This window comes from Chiloscyllium punctatum, chromosome 7 (genome assembly GCF_047496795.1).
Source record: "Chiloscyllium punctatum isolate Juve2018m chromosome 7, sChiPun1.3, whole genome shotgun sequence".
In the NCBI taxonomy this organism is placed as follows: Eukaryota; Metazoa; Chordata; class Chondrichthyes; order Orectolobiformes; family Hemiscylliidae; genus Chiloscyllium; species Chiloscyllium punctatum.
This window is the reverse complement of record NC_092745.1, coordinates 58,451,834-58,472,560: the sequence shown is the minus strand read 5'-3', so window position 1 is coordinate 58,472,560 and position 20,727 is coordinate 58,451,834. Positions and strand designations below refer to the sequence as shown.

The 20,727-nt window shown below is 39.9% G+C and overlaps 1 protein-coding gene across 2 annotated transcripts in view; it reads right to left on the bottom strand.

The window, feature by feature from the left end:
• Positions 1 to 18,854, bottom strand: part of LOC140479680 (protein Niban 1-like) — a 145,149-nt gene extending 126,295 nt beyond the window's left edge. For both annotated transcript variants that reach the window (XM_072573665.1, XM_072573666.1), the window contains exon 1: positions 18,696 to 18,854. In XM_072573665.1, the coding sequence (XP_072429766.1) occupies positions 18,696 to 18,747 (52 nt within the window). In that variant the 5' untranslated portion in view covers positions 18,748 to 18,854. The remainder of the gene's footprint in view (positions 1 to 18,695) is intronic.
• Positions 18,855 to 20,727: the final 1,873 nt, after the last annotated feature.

Genomic DNA, 20,727 nt, shown 5'->3' with positions numbered 1-20,727 from the left:
GGTTTGCAGAGCACCAGCAATTCACAATGGCTGAAAACTCTTGAAAAATTACAAAGGTATTTCCGCAGGTCTCTGATATATTTCTGATGCATATTAACTCCAAGTAGATCACAGTGAGAATCTGCTAAGGAGAGTTCCAACAGTCCTCAAGATAGAGGAGCTGCAAAATGAAGGAGTAATCAAGGAACTCCTGTGGATTGGATTAGCAGCGTGATAGCAAGGTTTTTTTTAAAATGAAAAGGGGGACGTTTGGAAAAATGTATTTGTATCCAATACACTAACTTGCTATAGAAGGTGATGCAGTGAACTTCAGTTTAAGAGACAAAAACCATTAAAGTCAGCACATGGAACAACCCTGAATCTTGATATCACTAAATTACTCAACTTCTGTTCCCTCCCTCCCTTTCATTCCACTGACACCCACCTCTCCCTTAATGTCCACTCTTTCCTTGCTCCCAAGGAACCATGACAACAGGGAAAAAGATCACTTTACTCTCATCAACCAGTCTATCTTATTCTATGCAGTTCACATATTCACTTTGCTTTAATTTTTCCAACTGCGTTGCTGACAGTGTTCAGACATCATGCTGAAAATGACCATCAAAACACAATAAACATTCAAAAGGCTGCTTTGGTCTCAAGAACAGATACCACAGTAGTGAAGCACAGTTATATTGAAACTGAATAGAAAAAATATTTTCCAAATTGCAGCCTCAAACAAACATATGAAATGAGATGATACATTTGCATTCATATAGCTGCTGATCTTTGATATTAAATACTGCTTGCCATTTGATTCACGGGGACTAACATAGTATCCAATCTGTATGACTCACTACTGTGGTATACACAATTTTGAGCCAGATGAGTCCCATTAATTCAATTGTTTATTCTTACCGTAGGAATTTTCAAAGCAGTATCTAAAACAAAAATCAGCAGAGGTTATCCAATTATGATAATGTACAAAAAATGAGAAGGAGTTAAATAAAATAGCTTTGTTTTCAAATTTCATGCACTGAGTCAGTCCTGCACTGATGAGTCCTGCGACTCATCCACAGATTTGAGTCACAGGAAAGTACACCATGAACCATTAACTAACATCACTGCAATCACTCACTCAACTCCTGTCCTTGCCCTGATTTATGTCAAATGGGTTCACTTTAAAACTGCCTCACATGAACAAATATGAATGGTCAAAATTCAGAATTTGGTACTCTGCTAAAAGCGAGAACTGAATGAATTTGTATTAGCAAAGAGCAAAATTGAAGGTGAAGGATGAAATTGCTATATGCAATCATAGTGCAGGAATAATGAATGCATTTATATAAAAATTCTTTGTCTGGTATAGTAGTGGAGGCACAAATCCAGTTCATGAAAGAGTTAACGCTGCCATTAATAGAGCAACAGGGGAATGTTGTGAGAACATAAAAGGATACGAACTCTGAGGCACAAGTTAGTCAGATGCAGGGTCTAAATTTGCAAGCCACAAAGACACTCACCTGAAGCCTGCAGGATTTTTCTCTAAATCTGCTGATTAAGCTTCTCCACATCATTGGGATTCAAATGCTACTTCTACCAGAGGCTGGTCAGTGAGGGCTTCCCCACTGAAACAAAACTTCTGCTTCTGTTCTATTTGTGTCAGCATCACAGACCAATCTCTGTATGCTTACCACATTTTTATGGGTAGCACTAGTTAACCCAGGCATGACTTGCTGAGATGGTAATCCTGATAGTGAAAACTTTTAAACATTTTACAAACATGTTCAGTTTCTTTTTCTCCCTTCTTTGTTTGAGTAATTCCCTCTTCATAGGGAGGTGTGGTATTGTGCTAATATCAATGGACAAGTAATCCAAAAACCTAGATTAATGGTCTGAACATGTCCCACCATGGCAGATGAAGAAATTTGAATTCAATCAAAGTTTGGAATAAAATGCTAGTCAAATGGGAACCATGTAACCACTGCCACTTCTTGTGAAAACCCAAGATTGTCCTTTTGAAGAAGGAAATCTACTGTCCTTATCTGGTCAGGCTTACATGTGCCTCCAGACCCACAGCAATGTGACTGACTCTTAAATGCCCACTAGGCAATTAAGGATGGGCAATAAATGCATGCCTTGCCGATGATGCCCATCTTCCATGAATTAATGCTTTAAAAGTCTCTGATCACGGATATGACACTGCTGAATTGTGCAGCAGGTCTTTAGATCACTTCAATTTTATTTGTTTTGCAATCCCACACACTACTTTCAAACTCCAGGATTGGACAAGCAAATGTTTCATAAACTATAACTTTTTTTTGCCATATCAAAGATTCCTCCAGAGCAATCAAATAACCCTGTTTGCTGTGGATATTATCTGCTGACAGTGGAATCTCCATTTACGGGTATTTATAATATGAACCCCACTCCTGGCACAATTGTATCAAAATTAGGATCCAAGAAGTGACTAACTAATTTTGTTTTTAAAACAAGCGATTTTCTCCCTGAATAATCTGACTCTCTCATAGACAGTGAGGCAAATAGCACTAAAGTCTTCAAAAGGAAGGTAGGTAGGTTCTGAGAGATATAGGAACAACAACAGCAGCAGCTGCTGCCTGTATTTATATAGTGTTTTTGCAGCAAAATATCCCAAGGATCTTTACAGGAGCATTATCAAACAAGGTTTGAGACAGAATCACAAAAAAGAGGCACTGGCCAAATGACAAAAAAGCCTTGTCAAAGAGGGAGGCTTTGAGGACTGTCCTAATGGAGAAGCAGTGGAGGACAGGAAGAGAGGTATAGGAGGAAATACTGGACTTTAGGGTTAGCTGAAAGCCATAGCCGCCAGTACTGGAACAATTAAAGTTCAAGAGGCCAGGATTGGAGGACCACAGAACTCTCAAAGGATTGTGGGCTGAAGGAGGTTACAGAGGAGGGGAAAGGTGAGGCCACTGAAAGTTGAAAATAAGCATTAGAATTTTAAAATCTGAAATCAATATAAGTCAGTGAGCACAGGGACATTGTATGAATGAAAGTTGACATGAGCTAGTACGTGAGTAGATGATTTCAAGTTTACATAGGTCAGAAAATAAAAACATGCTAGCATGGTTATGTTCAGAAATAGTAATGCAACAGATGAAGACTGCTGTAGTAAATCAGCTGAAGTAGGGTCTGTATTGGGTAATATTAGGCACACAGAAATAGACGGTCTCAGTGATGACACATGCATGTGGTCAGAAATATGGCGCCAAGGCTGTAACCTGTCTGGATCAGCCTCAGATTGGTGCCATGGAGAGTGAAGGAACCAGATTTGAAGCAGGTACTGAAGTTAAAGTCTTCCCAATATTTAATTGAAGGAAGTTTCTACTGATCAAACACTGGCCATGGGACAAGAGGTGTTAACAGTTATAGATGGTCAAGAAAGCTGATGATAAGGGTGCCAATAAAGTTAGGTGAAGACGACTGCATTTGCAGTTCTGTTGGCCTTAATGGCCTATCTGCTGTAATACTGCTCCATTGTAAAAGGCTCAATATCCTGTGGTTTTTCTGTTTCTTATTTTATGCATGGGACATGGGTGTCACTGGCTGGCCCAGCGTTTAATTCCCATCCCTAGAAAGATTGTGAATGAATAAGAACATGGTTGAATATTAACAATTACTACTTAAAGCAGAATTCTTTGAATAAATTTTATTTGGGATAATTACAGCTGCCATTTCTACCCCATCAGCTCCACATAGATTCAAACATCGTCTGGGGTTGGGGAGGTATACTGTCCTCATCAAGATCACTCTCTATATACACACAATAAACAGTGATGTGTAAGGCCATGAATTTGTTAGAATTCCCCTAAAGGAAGAAAATTGTCAGTCAGGGAATAAGGGGAGGGAATGTAGGGTCAAGGGTCTATGCCTTGAGAACTGTAGCTTCAGATTGCTGGCTCAATGGTGCTTCAGATCATCAGATTGCAGATCACACTGAGGGAGGCCATTCATGGAATGGTTATCGTGCTAGCCTGGGAAAAAAAGTGATTGGGGGCATTCCTGCTGCCGGTGGTCCATTCACTATTCCCAAAGAGCACTTCTGATAGATCCAGCCATTCTTGACTTCCTACAGTTTGCTGGTTGTCCTGAGCCCTGGGGAAATCCTGGTCACAATCACTAAATGTAAAAGACTTTTAAAATTTCAAGCACACATCCTCATTAAGATGGTTAAATAGCTGATCCATCCCTTGAGAGCTGTGTGCCCCATATAGCTTTAAGTAGCATGGACAATTTAATTTCCTAGAGATGTTACGTATTTAATGCACTGACTAGGAGATGCCTGGGCAAACCTTGGAATAGGCTTTTATAAATCATCTTTTACCATAAACATTTATTGGGGCAAACCTTTAACAAGGATTGGGAAATATTGGACAACCTGGGGCTTTTTGTTTTCTATAAAAGTCAAGGCTAGGAGATGATCCTTAAGAACTTAAAATGTTTCACTGGGTAGATGTCAAAGAAAAATTATTCCTATTATAGAAATCCATAACAAGGAATTATAAAATGAGACAAATCAAATAAGGAATTTAAAAGAACGTTCTTGACTCTAACAGTGGTGATGTGGAACCTGACAGCTCAGAGTAAGTGAGGTGAATAGCATTGATGCATTAAGGGTAACGCTAGTTAAGTACATGAAGAAGAAAGAAAGACATAGAAAAATGCCAGGACTAGACAAAACAAACTGACAGGAGGTTCATATGGAGCATACACACTGGCATATTGAGCTGTATGGTCTGTTTTCATACTTTAAATACTATGTACAGTAGTGGTCTTAGTTCTAAAAGTGTTTGACTCCAATTTAAACCCTTGGAAGTGAGCAGCTACAGTTATTACTAACTAAAAGTATTTTTGAACTAGTGACAAGTAATATGTGCAAGAAACAGAGCTGCCTCTTGCTTTAAGATAGAAATATTACATTTATTGATATGGACAGATCACCTTACTTTTAAATAACTTAAAATATGACTAAGTTGATAGCTACTTTCATATTAGTCTTTTTTATTTTAAAAAGTCACACCTTTTGCTTTTCATAATTTCAGGATAGAGTCATAAAGATGTAGAGCATACAAACAAACCCTTTGGTCCAACAAGTTCATGCCGACCAAATATCCCAATCCAATCTAATCCCACCTGCCAGCACTTAGCCCATATTCCTCCAAACCCTTCCTATTCATATACCCATCCAAATGCTTCTTAAATTTTGCAATTGTACCAGCCTCCACCACATCCTCTGGCAGCTCATTCCATACACGTACCACTCTCTGCGTGAAATTTTGTCAGCCTCCGATGCTCCAGGGAGAACAGCCCTAACCTGTTCAGCCTCTCTCTGTAGCTCAGATTCTCCAACCCTGGCAACATCCTTATAAATCTTTTCTGAACCTTTTCAAGTTTCACAACATCTTTCCGATAGGAAGGAGACCAGAATTGCACACAATATTCCAAAAGTGGCCTAACCAATGTCCTGTACAGCCACAACATGACCTCCCAACTCCTGTACTCAATACTCTGACCAATAAAGGAAAGCATACCAAACGCCTCCTTCACTATCCTATCTACCTGTGACTCCACTTTCAAGGAGATATGAACCTGCACTCCAAGGTCTCTCTGTTCAGCAACACTCCTGAGGACCTTACCATTAAGTGTATAAGTCCTGCTAAGATTTGCTTTCCCAAAATGCAGCACCTCGCATTTATCTGAATTAAACTCCATCTGCCACTTCTCAGCCCATTGGCCCATCTGGTCAAGATCCTGTTGTAATCGGAGGTAACCTTCTTTGCTGCCCACTGCACTTTCAATTTTGGTGTCATCTGCAAACTTACTAACTGTATCTCTTATGCTCACATCCAAATCATTTATGTAAATGACAAAAAGTAGAGGACCCAGCACTGATCCTTGTGGCACTCCATTGGTCACAGGCCTCCAGTCTGAAAACCAGCCCTCCACCACCACCCTCTCTCTTCTACCTTTGAGCCAGTTCTGTATCCAAATGGCTAGTTCTCCCTGTATTCCATGAGATCTAACCTTGCTGATCAGACTCCCATGGGGAACCTTGTTGAGTGCCTTACTAAAGTCCATATAGATCACATCTACCACTCTGCCCTCATCAATCCTCTTTGTTACTTCTTCAAAAACCTCCAGTTTGTGAGACATGATTTCCCACACACAAAATCATGTTGACTATCCTTAATCAATCCTTGCCTTTCCAAATACATGTACATCCTGTCCCTCAGGATTCCCTCCAACAACTTGCCCACCACCGAGGTCAGGCTCACCGGTCTATAGATCCCTGGCTTGTCTTTACTGCCATTCTTAAGCAGTGGCACCATGTTTGCCAACCTCCAGTCTTCCGGCATCTCACCTGTGACTATCGATGATACAAATATCTCAGCAAGAGGCCCAGCAATCACTTCTCCAGCTTCCCACAGAGTTCTCTGGTAAACCTGAACAGGTCCTGGGGATTTATCCACCTTTAACCATTTCAAGACATCCAGCACTTCCTCCTCTGTAATCTGGACATTTTGCAAGATGTCACCATCTATCCTGGGGATTTATCCACTTTTATGCATTTCAAGACATCCAGCACTTACTCAAACTTGTAAGGAGATCTTAGCTATCTGTAAGAAAAATAGGGTAGTTATGGTCGGGGATTTTAACTTTCTAAACATAGACTGGCACTGCCCATAGTGTTAAGGGTTTAGATGGAGAGGAATTTGTTAAGTGTGTACAAGAAAATTTTCTGATTCAGTATGTGGATGTACCTACTTGAGAAGGTGCAAAACTTGACCTACTCTTAGGAAATAAGGCAGGGCAGGTGACTGAGGTGTCAGTGAGGGAGCACTTTGGGTCCAGCGACCATAATTCTATTCGTTATAAAATAGTGATGGAAAAGGATAGACCACATCTAAAAGCTGAAGTTCTAAATTGGAGAAAGGCCAATTTTGATGGTATTCGGCAAGAACACTCGAAAGCTGATTGGGGCAAATGTTCGCAGGTAAAGGGACGGCTGGAAAGTGGGAGGCCTTCAGAAATGAGATAACGAGAGTCTAGAGAAAGTATATTCCTGTCAGGGTGCAAAGGAAGGCTAGTAGGTATAGGGAATGCTGGATGAATAAAGAAATTGAGGGTTTGGTTAAGAAAAAGAAAGAAGCATATGTCAGGTATAGACAGAATAGATCGAGAGAATCCTTAGAGTATAAAGGCAGTAAGAGTATACTTAAGAGGGAAATCAGGAGGACAAAAAGGGGACACGAGATAGCTTTGGCAAATAGAATTAAGGAGAATCCAAAGAGTTTTTACAAATACGTTAAGGACAATAGGGTAACTAGGGAGAGAATAGGGCCCTAGAAAGATCAACAAGGTGGCCTTTGTGTGGAGCCACAGAAAATGGGGGAGATACTAAATGAGTATATTGCATCAGTATTTACTGTGGAAAAGGATATGGAAGACATAGAATGTAGGGAAATAGATGGTGACATCTTGCAAAATGTCCACATTACAGAGGAGGAAGTGTGTCCCTAAATATTTCACAACTAAGATACTAGTGAAATGTAGCTCCTGAATAATAGAAAACATGGCACTAAATGTCCACATAGCTAGATCCCACAAATAACATTGAAATTAATCAGATAATCTGTTTCAGGTATTGGTTGAAGGTACCTGTGACCAGGAAAACAGCAGAAATCACAGAGTCACAGAGTAATACAGTAATACAACATGAAAACAGACTTTTTGGTCCAAACAATCCATGTTCCCAAAGTAAAGTATTCCCACCTGCCTGCACTTGGCCCATATCTCTCCAAACTTTTCCTCTTCACAGACTTTTCTAAATGCCTTTTAAACATTGTCACTGTTCCTGCATCCACCACTTTGTGTGACAGTTCATTACAAACACATAGCACACTGTAAAAAAGTTGCTTCTCATGCCCTTTTAAAATCTTTCTCCTCTCACCTTAAAAATATGCTCCCTAGCTTTGAACTCCCCCACTTTAGGGAAAAGACTCTTGTCAGTCAACTTATCTTTGCCCCTCATTAATTTTATAACCCTCAATAAAGTCACCCCTCAACGTCCTGTGAAAAAAGTCCCAGTCTTTCATATCTGTTTTTATATCTCAAACACTCCATTCCCAGCAACATCCTGGAAATCTTTTCTGAACCCTCTCCAGATTAATAATATCAGGGCAGACATAGGCAGATATAGGACAGACATCAGGGGTAGTTTCTTTACTCAGAGTAGTAGGGACGTGGAATGCCCTGCCTGCAACAGTAGACGACTCGCCAACTTTAAGGGCATTTAATGGTCATTGGATAGACTATGGATGAAAATGGAATAGGGTAGGTTATGGGCTTCTGATTGCACCGACCTGCGAAATCAACATCAAGGGCTGAAGAGTCTGTACTGCGCTGTAATGTTTTATGGTCTATCCATAAGAGGGCGACCAGAACTGCATACAGTACTTCATTAGCTCTCCTTTGAATTGTTTACCAAGAGGAAAGAGAAAGGCCTTAATTTAAGTCTCATCTAAAAGATGGTGCCTCCAACAATGTAACTCACATGGCACAATATAGGAGTGTGAACTCAGATCATGTGCTCAAAGTTCTGGATCTTGATCCAACCTTCTGGTTTAGTGGTGAGTATCATGCAAGGTTTTAAATAATATTTTAGAAGGCTAATATCTGTCATCCAAGAAATTAGATTCATAACCTAAATGCTGGAACCCGAGTAATGCTCATTAGATACTTTAGTTAGAATTAAAAAGTTCAACATAAAAGACTTTAAAAGATCATTTTAAGTTGATATCTGGAGTAGTCAAATACCATTCAGAACATGTTCACAATTTGTGTGGGAGGCAATCTTTCTACTGGAGAATAGGCAGATTATAAATTGTTCTGGATACTGTTACTTTGTTCAAAGGAATGCAATTTAATTGATTGGTTAAAAGAATGTGGGCATTTTTAGGTATACGTTTGAGTCATCTTCACTCAAATACTCAGGATGATTTATCCAGTAGTGTCATCTTAATGGTAACTAAAACGACCAGATGACCAGAAAAATACTTCTCATTCATTGCATTAAATAATTTATTTGCTTGACTATTGTTTGATCTTCAGAGGAAGTTGTCCTTTGGAACGCCACAGACTCTTCTGTTCCCTCATTCACACTGCTTAGTCCAGCAGAGGTGGGCAGAAAGTGACTTGTCAGTGTCTTTACCAGGCAAACAACTTGAGTTCAAAAGTTATTGAAAGGAACAGCTGATGGTCTAGGGATTTTTAAAAAAAATAGTTTATTACAAAAGTCCAAAATTGTACTGTCTGTTTTACGTAATTACACCCAAAAATGATTTTTTAGTTTGTTTTTACTGTTACAATTTATGATTATTACTGCAATTCAGAGTGGATTGGAGGGACAAGGGATTGCTCTCATGTTTAACAGTATTTAGATTCTGGTAGAGGGTTGACTTTTAATAATGTGGCATGTCCTATTCATAACCACATGCATTAATGCAGGGTTCAGTTTAAAGGAGATGTATACCCACTTCCAGAAGGCATCTCTATATTAGGAATAGGAAATGAGAGTTGGGAGAGTGCCAATATGGTTACACAGTTTTCATACATGATTATTCACAAAAACATTGTACTGTGTTTATTAGCCTATGACATCCAGTTTTACATGATAACAATAACTACACTTCAATAAAAGAAGAACTCATTGGTTGTAAAATCCTTCGCACCATCCCTGAGATTGGGAAAGGGACAACATAAATACAAGTCTTACTTTCCATATTAAAAAAGAGTTGATGTAACAGTTCTTCACAAAAAATAATCTGTAACTATGCATAACGGCATTTGGGAAAGTTTGGCTTTAACAGACAATCTTGCTACCACTGCCAAATTCTGTTTGATTGAAAGAATTAGACAAACTCTGCACAGATACAGCTTATTGAGTCCAACCAGTCTGTACTGAGATTCTTCCCCATTCCATCCATCTCATCTCAACGTTCAATATATATTTCAATTGCTTTTTATTTCACGTACTCATCTAGTGAAAGCTGTTTGTCTCAAACACTCCTGTGCTCGATCAGTTCCACATTCTAAGCACAAAGAAATCTCTCCTTCACTTCATATCAGATTTATGAGTAACTAGCTTGTAGTTAACTCTTGGTTATTCCACAAGATTCTTTACAAGTGGAAACATTCTCTCTTCGATTACCCCATCCAACTCATTCTAATCCTGAAGATCTCCATGAGGTTGCTTTCAACGCGGGTCTTCACAGCTCTTTTCGTACTGTCACCCCATTTTGATGCTTGCAAATTGTTGCAAATCAGACCTGTGAGAATGGTGGGGAGTTTCAAAAATATACTGTCATAGTGGGGAGTTATACGAGAAGGAGCACAGTTGTTATAAATTGGTCAGAGCTCCAAGGGGGGCCAGTATTGCACAGTTCATAACCCCAAAATTACAGCTGACACTGGGATAACTCCCATGTTATGAAGCCCAATTCTAAGTTTTGCCTTTTCTAAAGACAACAGACTGTTTAATCTTTCTTGATAGCTGTAGTCTCTCAGTTCTGGTGCTGTTCTTGCAAATCTTTTCTGCATTGTATTCACTGCTTTTCGGTTCTTTCTATAATGTAAAGGAATAAACTGTGCACAGTACTTTACAGCATGGCTTGATCTGGATCCTATATAGATTTAATTTTTTCATTTTTATATAGGAATATAAAGTGTTGAGATTTAAGTGCTTTGCTGACTTTCAATGCTGCTTCTAAAGGATTAACCATATCACTTGGTGCCTATGCTCTTCTGCCAAATTCTGTTTCTTATTTTCTAAAATGTAGGTGGTCTGCTTTTCCTACCAAAGCACATGATCTCACATTAATCTATGCTAGAGTTCATTGCCATTTAACAGCCAAGTCTGTAAGTTTTCCATCAATGGAGAACCAAACATTGTGCTGTACACCAAGGTCAGGCATTCAATCTTACTAAAGCATTTTACCAATACAAAATATTATGGCAGGTTAGAAAAAGGACATATATATTTATTAAAATGTTTAAAGTCACTGGAAAGTTTTTTGTGACTAGAATATACATTGTAATTAACGTTCTCTTATAAGAAGAGTGTTATAGAACATGGCACAAAGAGTCCTAGAAGACACTGTAGACTTAAACATAGATTTTCCAGTTTCTAGTGTATAACACATGTAATTGATGTTTCCAGCTGACAGAAAGGCAACAGGAACCAAGGATTCAGAAAGTGGTCTTAGTCACTTCACCAATGATACAAACTGAATCCTGACATGGTGGTGCACAATAAATCCTACTGTTACGATCTCAGTGAGGGTACAGCTGGATACGTCAGATTCGAGAATAGAAGTTGGCTTGATCGATCAGGTCTTTCCTGTTTCAGTTAATGTGGTGGTCATTAACTCAAACAGTCACATAAGGTTTCTGTGTTCTTTAAGAAACTCTGCAACAAGGAAAAAAGCAAACCAAGCTACCTTGATATTGAACACAGAAAGATCTGAACGTACACAGCAAATCAAACTTCCTTTCCAACACCATCACTTTACAGCAATTCAAATCTCGAAAAGTATCTCTCTATATCAAATCAGTTTGTTTAATTTAACTGAATCTCCAGTTTCTTTCCGATAAAGTGTGGAATCTTCCAACATGAATACTCAGAAAAACGAAAGCTTAAACTTTCTTGGCCTTTAATAACTTTCAGATTTCTCAAACATTCTGGTTTGGATACTGCACAAACTAATTCTTTCTACTGAGATAGCTTATTCTCTTAACTATTCTGAAAACAGAAAAAACATCTCCCTTTTAGGAGAGAAACCAACTTGCTTCTGACCCCAGACAAGTCTCCTCTAGACTCTCTACATTCCTTCATTTTCATACATGTATATTTCATTGTAACCTATTTTGACAGAAGCTTTTTTTTTGAGAAGGCTTTTGATTTTCTCTGAAAATTGCAGTAGCATTAACTATTGCATTTTTAAAATTACAGAATAGTTATCAGAAAGGCACACTTTAAAATTTTGACCCTGAATTATAATTCTTGTAATTTTCTTTCACACTTCTTTTTTAGGATTAAATATAAATCATAATTAACTAAACTCATGTCTCCCATGCAGCCAGTCAGGATTGATAACATAGGTTCGCAGACAGAATAGAACAAAATACAATGGGCCTTCTGCTCTTGTCAGGTTGCAGTGCACACCCAACATATTAGAAAGTTAAACTAAATGTGTTGTGCTTCCATGATTTTTTAAAAAGTTTAATCTGTTTATGATCCAACCGATGACATTTTAAGCACAAAAAGCGTAAAGGCCAGGAAATGTAAGTAGTATGACAGATGTGGCTCATTGCAAAATATCTTGTTTCTATTCCCCAAAAGGTAAAACATAACAGAATAAAGTATCATTGAGTTCGACTTAAACCCACCAACTCTAGAATAGAGACAGATGTCAGAGAAGTCTAACTAACTTACTTTTTAATGTAAATATCAGTCGAAGTTAAAGACAAATCCCATCAGACAATTCGAAACAAGTAAGGAAAGCAGCTACAATTCCCACCATGTTGCAGCATAATAGTCACAAACCATCATCATAAAAGGATGATGAATGTGGGTTAGCAGACAGAATGGAGCAAAGTATAATGGACCCTCCCTCTTGACAGGTCAGGCACGTAATTGAGGTTTACTTTGAATTATTTTCCGAATTCTATTCGTTCTTGAGTGTTTGCACAAAACACCACATGGGCAGAGATACTGTTGTCAACATGACTGAAAATTTAAGTATCAATAATCCAGAAAACCCCTCAACTGACTGAATTCCTTTCTTCGACCAAAAACCTGTGAGAAAAAGTTTTAGGAAAACTATCCATCGAAAGAATCTCTATTTCAAATGTTATTCCCCAAATGCTGGTATGATATTTTTTGCCAGATTGAATTATTTATCCTAAATGAAGTAAAACATTTTTGCAACACTGAGTAAATTCTGCACCATTATGATGATGAAACATTAAAACAGATCCTCTTCCTTGTTCAAATCCCATCAGACAATTCAAAACAAAAACAGGAACTTCTCATGGTGCCATGACAATATTCCTCCCTCAACCAATGGCAACAAAGAACAAAACAATTGGTCATTCATCTTTTTGCTCTTTGAGTAGTGTCATTATGCAAAGATGATTGGATGACAGGAAGCAAGAGAGGCAGCCCAGATCAGGGGTGAATTAAACATTCTTTGTAGATCCTGAAAGAGTACACATGGTCTTCTTAGCCCGATCAAGGAAGTTAAAAATAAGTGAAAAAGTAACCTACTTCTTTACACTTCAGATTCTATTCCTCTTCTCATTGTGTTAATTGTTCTTTCCATAGGTTGTGGGATTTGCAGAGAAGACCAACCTTTGTAGCCCATCTATAATTGGCCTGAAATGGACATCTTGCCAAGCCATCTTAGACAGCAGCTAAGAATCAACCGCATTGACACATCTGGCATCACATGTCAGCCTTCCAGATTAAGAGCATGATAAAAGATTTTACTGAAGTGGTTCCCAACCTTTTCAGTGGTACGTCACACCAATTCTACCACACACTCACCTTCACTGCGGAATTGATTGCTTGTAAACATCGTACGTACTTGCTTTTATTATGGTTAAGGTCTTATTAGAGGTTTGCAACATAGTGCATACAGTAAGCTAAAGGATCAAATGCATTAATATTTCATATTCACCAGCAAAAATACATCTTTGATCATGCATTCAGACACATTTTCAAAATCGCTCAATTCAATTATTTCTAATTATTCATGACACTAAATATGTTCTGAACACTATTCAGTTCGGGGGATTGAATTTGGCAGATGACATTTCATTTTTTTATTGGATATGGGCAATGTGGCAACATATTCCAATGTTAGCTTGCTTTGTTGGTTTTTATGGTCACTTGCCTTCTAAACCTGTGTTTCTAATTGAAATACTGGTACCTTGCTTTTAATTTAATTATGAATTTTCATGCGTTGATGAGTTGTAGTTTTGGTTGGATGGAACACTGAAAAAAAATGTTTGTTTTAAATTGATGTTCTTTACCTTTGTGCAAAATTCCATGGCACATTTGGGAAGTTCTCACAATACACCAGTTGTTTTAGTGACAACTACCACTACGATACAGGCCCATGGTTAAAGTAGCAGTCGAGCCTCATTGACACACTGGGGGAAAGGGTGGAACTCATTCATCTGCTAATGAGTTTAACTGTTTGATTTCCACTGGACAGGGATATTAAAATAAACCTTTAAAGATTTACTGACTACTGGCTTTGAACTAACTTGTCTGTAGTCATCTAGATTGCTAAAACTTCTCTCCCTTCATTAATCTAATTGTTTATAATGGCTACTCAAGTCCAATAACAGCATTTACATATTTAATGAATTTTAAAAACGATGGCTGGAGCGTCTGTATCACTTCCTGACTTGTGATAATCTACAGTGCATGTCATCAGCACACACGCCACCTTGATTTCTGAAAATTTTTCAGAACCATTTCCTTTTCTACAAATAGCTCTCTCAGGTGTTCTGTCCCACTACTTTATATTCTCACTTCCATCATTTGTACAAAAAAGGGTAAAATGTTGATTTAAGATCTCTCTCATATCATCCTCCACAATGTGACTCCCACATTGACCTCTGAATTACCATACTGTTTTAAAGTAACAGACTTTACAAACCACTCTGGGTTAAGGCTCTCTAGCACCGTCTGCTTGCAAAGTCCTGAACCCTCCTTCCGCTCTAACATCTACATACTCTGCAAGAGTTGTTTGTCCTGAAATATATTGGGTGCTTGTCTCATTTTTGGTTATTTATGGGTAATGCCATCAGTCAGGACATATTTAAGTGTGAGATTTGTGGTAAAATTTTGCTTCAAAGAGAACTGATTTGATGTTTTCAAATATGTTTCAGAAAAAAAGGGGGAAGCTGCAATGCTGCCATTGCAGCCAATTGGTTGTTGAAGACATCTTGATGAATCTGGTGTCTGAAATACCCTGGCTGCTGCAGCAAATCAGATTAGGGTGCAGTTTGCATCAAAGAAGATCTGGCTGACTTGAGAACTAAACCTCTTACTATTTGTATGTGCTGGTACCTGCTTGATTTGTGCCTTTAATGCTGTTGTAGACACCCTGAGCAATAGAAATCTCCTGTAGAAGCACTGAGCTCTCTGCCTCACTGTCTGGATGACATAATGGATTAAGTAAACTGGCTACTCTATGAAATAGGGCACATATCACCTGCTGGATTGATACACCAACAGTTACCTGGTTAATGATGAACAGTTGTCCTCTGTGGACCCGGAAGTGTCTGGAGCTGTAGATGTTGAGTACTATGATTCAATAATTGCCACAGACAGAGAGCAGCATAAGACCATCTCTGAGAGAAACGAACAATGACATTCTTGAAGAAGTGCAGCCACTGCAGGTTCAGTTATTTGGAGGGGTCTGGTAGTGTACTACAAACCCACATTTGGAAGGGGCATCCTCGGTGGGTTGCTCTTCTCTGCCAAGCTCCCAAACAAGTCTCCAGACTTGGAGCTAATGCAGCTACTGCAACTTCTCCTTCAGTATGAAGACCCAGAGTGGTGATCTATCAGGAAACTCTCATCTGTCTGAAATCAAGCTGAACTTGGGTTTGGTGGACATTTTGAGGGGGTGTGTTTCAAAGAGAGGAGCGGCTGATAGAAACATTAAACATGGGTGTCAATTATTTTAAAATGGGAAAATTATTTTTATAAATGTTAACCAGAACTGTGCAGTGAGTTTGTGCTCACATGTTTGAAGCTGGAGATTTTATTTTGGGAGAGAGCGGAAATTTACAGTATTTGTTAATGGGATGTAAACTCTGATGACTTCTGTTTATTTGAAGAGAACAGCAATGCAATTGAACCATAATCATCACTGCCAGACATAAGATTCAAAACAGCTAAATATAAAATAACATATTTTCACTGAGTAATGATGGTGCATATGCAGCATCAAAATATCCATTGCTCCAAATAATTTCAGCGCAGTAGAGATTATTATGAAGAACTCTCCTTCTCAATCTCTCCCCTCACCTAAGGCATGGTGTGACTCAGATTAAACCAATCTTCTCTCTCTAATGAGAAATTAGCCCAGTGGTCTGGCAAGACCATGGCGACTTAACCTTTCTAAGTGCAGGCAGTGATAAGGACATTAAAAGATGAATCTAAAACCAAGGAAAGTGCCTGTCAGTCCATCGTCTCTGGCTTTCCACAAAAATTTGCTATCATTTTGAAAATCAAAGGCAAAAACAAATTCATATTCTCTTTTTTCCAAAAGTCTAAGCAGGGAAATTCTCAGTATTTCAATGACTATCCAACAAGTTATTGCAGTTTTTGTTTTCTGGTTATCTTGTACAGGGTGTTAAAAGTGTAAGTAAATCAAACTGGTTTCCATTTATTCAACATCTCTGTCTAATCAGAAAACCGTTAACAGCGAACTGGAACTGGCAAACGGCAACACAAACAGGTCCAGGATTCAACATTCACCGAGTGAGTACTGGGGGAAAGTGCAGCTGCAAGAAGGAGCTAGCATACTATCCAGGGCAAAAACCCACAGGGAAATTAGTACGATGGATTAAATTGAAGAGCGGTTATGACAACTGCATAAATTAGTATGAAGTTTCCACTTGGCTCGTGCTAAGCTCTGGGTGCATTATGTCATTGCATTATCAACAATACGAGACTATAGAAATATCCCTAAGGCCACACTGGTCAGCAGGTCAACGCAGTACAACACGCCCACAAGGGCTTGGGCTTTTCACATTTTCATGCCGTAACCAGAAAGACATTTCCCACCGATATGTTCCAAATCTATTAGCATCCCTTTTGTTAGCAGATGTTTGGAACGCTGGCTACTCAGTGCAGCTTGAATGTCGAAGGGGATTACTGTGGTTAGAGGCATCAGCATGAAAGTACTGGGGCATCAAACGCCAACTCCGCTCAATATTCCTGGTGTTTCAATATTAAGTTGAGCAAAATCATGAATTTTAGCTGTCAGACCGGGGAAAAAAAATCAATTACCATTACGACCAGTCAGTCAACAAGAGTCAAATAACTCAGAACTGGTTCTGAAAATTGATGTCTTGACAATCTTATCAGTGAACAGTTAACCACCACGAAAATAGTGACAAAGGCTTCATACGTTTTATTTACAGTTGAGGGCAGTTAGAAGTCTCTGGGTCTGGAGTCTGACGTCGGCTAAGCCGGGTGAGAATGGCCGTTTCCCTACCTATAGGGCATTAACGCATCAGATGGGAATCAGTAGAATCGTGGTCATCAGAAGACTCTTAATTCGAGGTTTTGCTTTTAAATTTATTGAATTCAACCATCTGCCATAGGGGGATTCGAACACCTGTCCCCAGAACTTTACGTGGGTGACTGGGTTAACAGCCCAGAGACAATAGGTCCACCAGTCAGTCTCCTTGAGGCCCACTGCTTTGCCTCCACCTTATTGGAGAAGCAGGTGTTTAACTAGCACTGTGAGAAAGCTCGGTTCCTGCCCTGCACTGAAATGTCACCAAACTTGGGAAGTATGACAGGCAAACAGAGAATGCTGGACATACCCAGCGGGGTATGCAGTGGAATGCCGATTGGCTCGTCCAGTTCTTTTGGAAACTCGCGGCTGAAACGCCCACCCTGTTTTCTGCCTCCACAGAAGTTGCCAGCCCCATGCAGCGTACCCAACCTTTCTCTGGTTTGTGTCTCGCAGCTTCGCTGATGCAGCTGGTCGCTAACTTCCTACATCATTCCAACAGAGCGCGGAATTGTTCCTTTCTCCTGACCAGTGTTCCGAGATGACAGCTTAGAAAAAGCTCCAGTGCCTAGGTAACTTCAAACTCTAAAGCTCTGCTTAGCATAACTGTTAAACCAGCTGAACTGTGCCCAGCGTAACACACAATGTCAAACACTAAGTGCAATCACAACTTCAGCTTGCATTCCGGCCACCACCACTTGTACACTTTACAAATTATTAGTCCAAACTAGTTGTCAAACTCACTTGCGTTAACATTCAGGACCTTCTCCCAACATGTTAATGATTAAAATAAAAGTAAAATACTGGGACACGTTAATAATTAATCCTTCTGTATATATGAATAAAGCGAAACTTTCCATCTATGTCTGAAACAAGTAGTCCTTGAACTGGAAAAACCATCTGCGTTATAACGTTTTTTTGTAGGCAGTATCATGTGGGTCATGCTCGGCATGAATCATGCATTTCCACAGAAACCCGGAGTTGGATCTCTCTCTTCCCAAACCCGTTAATAACTGTACTAAGCTTTTCCAAATATCACTATTTTGCAGTCCTGTCAAATACAAGGTTTTTAGCGTAATGCACTCAAATCTTAAAAGAAAACGCCAGACGGGCACAATACCGCCTAGTCATTTTTTTTCTGAAATAAGCTACATTTTTTCCACTGTACTTTCTTTCCCCAACACATCGAGTAGCAATGTCACTTCAATTTCCATTCAATCCTGTCCGACTGTCTCAGCAAGAAGTTAATATCGACCGTACAGTTCATCCGATTGAGTTGCTCCCAGCAATTTGCCCGTCACACTACAACATTGAAAAGTTTTACATTTTTTGCAAATAAATCGTCCTCACCTCTGATATAATTACATCTGCTCTCATCCAAGCTTGAAATCGATCCACCCATTATGTCAGGTTGGGAATTCTGCTTGCAGAATGTTTTCTCTCTGTCTCCCACCTTTGATTATAACCGCAACTTTCCGCAGGGGCTGCTCTCGTCCCGAGCTGCCAGTCCACGGGGCAGCGAATGCTCCTCGGAGCAGTTTTCTCTCTCATTTAATTAACTTCCTGAAAAGAGTTACCGCCTTCGCCCCGCCCCTTCCCCCATAAAATCAATTACACTGGCCATCGCAAGATGAAGTGAACAATAAACCGAAAGAGATACCGTGTGTGCAGTGTGCTTGTGGAGGTAGCGAATGTTCGGGATGAAGAGATTAAGATTAGATTACATTCCCGACAGTGTGGAAACAGGCCCTTCGGCCCAACAAGTCCACACCGACCCTCTGAAGAGTAACCCACCCAGACCCATTTCCCTCTAACTAATGCACCTAACGTGATGGGCAATTTAGCATGGCCAATTCACCTGACCTGCACATCTTTGGACTGTGGGAGGAAACCAGAGCGCACAGAGGAAACCCACACAGACATGGGGAGAATGTGCAAACTCCACACAGTCACCCAAGGCTGGAATCGAACCTGGACCCTGGCGCTGTGAGGCTGCAGTGCTAACCACTGAGCCACTGTGCCAACCCCAGCACATCCTCCTTCTTAACATCAATCTGTTACACATTCCTTCCAAGTGAGAAGGGAAGAGCTGAAACAATCACGAGGGGCACAGATAAGGTGAATAGCCAAGGTCTTTTCCCTTGGGTAGGGGAATTTAAAACCACAGGGCATAATTTTAAGGAGAGGAGAAAGATTAAAAATGAACCTGAGGGGCAACTTTTTCACACAGAGGGTGTTTGGTGTGTGGAATGAACTGCCAGAGGAAGTGGTAGACTGTAAGTACAATTACAACATTTCAAAGACATTTGAACAGGTACATGAATAGAAGAGGTTTAGAAGGATATGGGCCAAGCAAATGGGATTAGTTTATGATTTGGAGATGTCAGTGTTGGACTGGGGTGTACAAAGTTAAAAATCACACAACACCAGGTTATAGTCTGACAGGTTTAATTGGAAGCACTGACTTTCTGAGCACTGCTCCTTCATCAGGTGGTTGTTTAGTTTAGTTTGGGAAACAAGATCAGCATGGATGAGTTGCACCAAAGGGTCGGTTTCTATGCTGTATGACTCTATGAGATGTGATGTGGAGCTGCCAGTGTTGAACTGGAGTGGACAAAGTCAAAAGTCACATGAAACCGGGTTGTAGTCCAACAGGTATATTTGCGATTGCCAGCTTCATCCTCAGCATCTTCACCTTTGGCACTAGTCCTTTATCCAGACAAATGGAACAGCCATAGGGACCAAATTTGCACCCCAATGTGCCAACATTTTCATGCACAAGTCCAAAGAAGACTTCTTTGCTGCACAGGACCTCTGTCCAATGCTTTACATCAGATGCATTGATGACATTTTCTTTCTTTGGACTCATGGCAAGGATTCACTAAAACAACTACACAGTGATATCAACAGGTTTCATCCCACTATCAGACTCAACATGGACTACACTTTAGAATCAGTCTCATTTCTGGACACAAGCATCTCCATCAAGGACACCTCAGGATCTTACACTACCCATGGATAAGCTCACCATGCTACACTTCTTGAGCTTCCACCCTAAACACATTAAAACACAGGGCAGCACAGTGACTCAGCGGTTAGCTCTGCAGCCTCCACAGCGCCAGGGACCTGGGTTCAATACCAGCCTTGGGTGATTGTCTGTGTGGACTTTGCACTTTCTCCCTGTGTCTGCATGGGTGCTCCAGTTTCCTCCCACAATCCAAAGATGTGCAAGTCAGGTGGATTGGCCATGCTAAATTCCCCATTGTGTTTGGTGAATTAGTCAGAGGGAGACGAGTCTAGGTGGTTTGCTCTAGGGAGGGTCAGTGTGGACTTATTGGGCCAAAGGGCCTGTTTCGACACTGTAGAGAATCTAATCTAATCT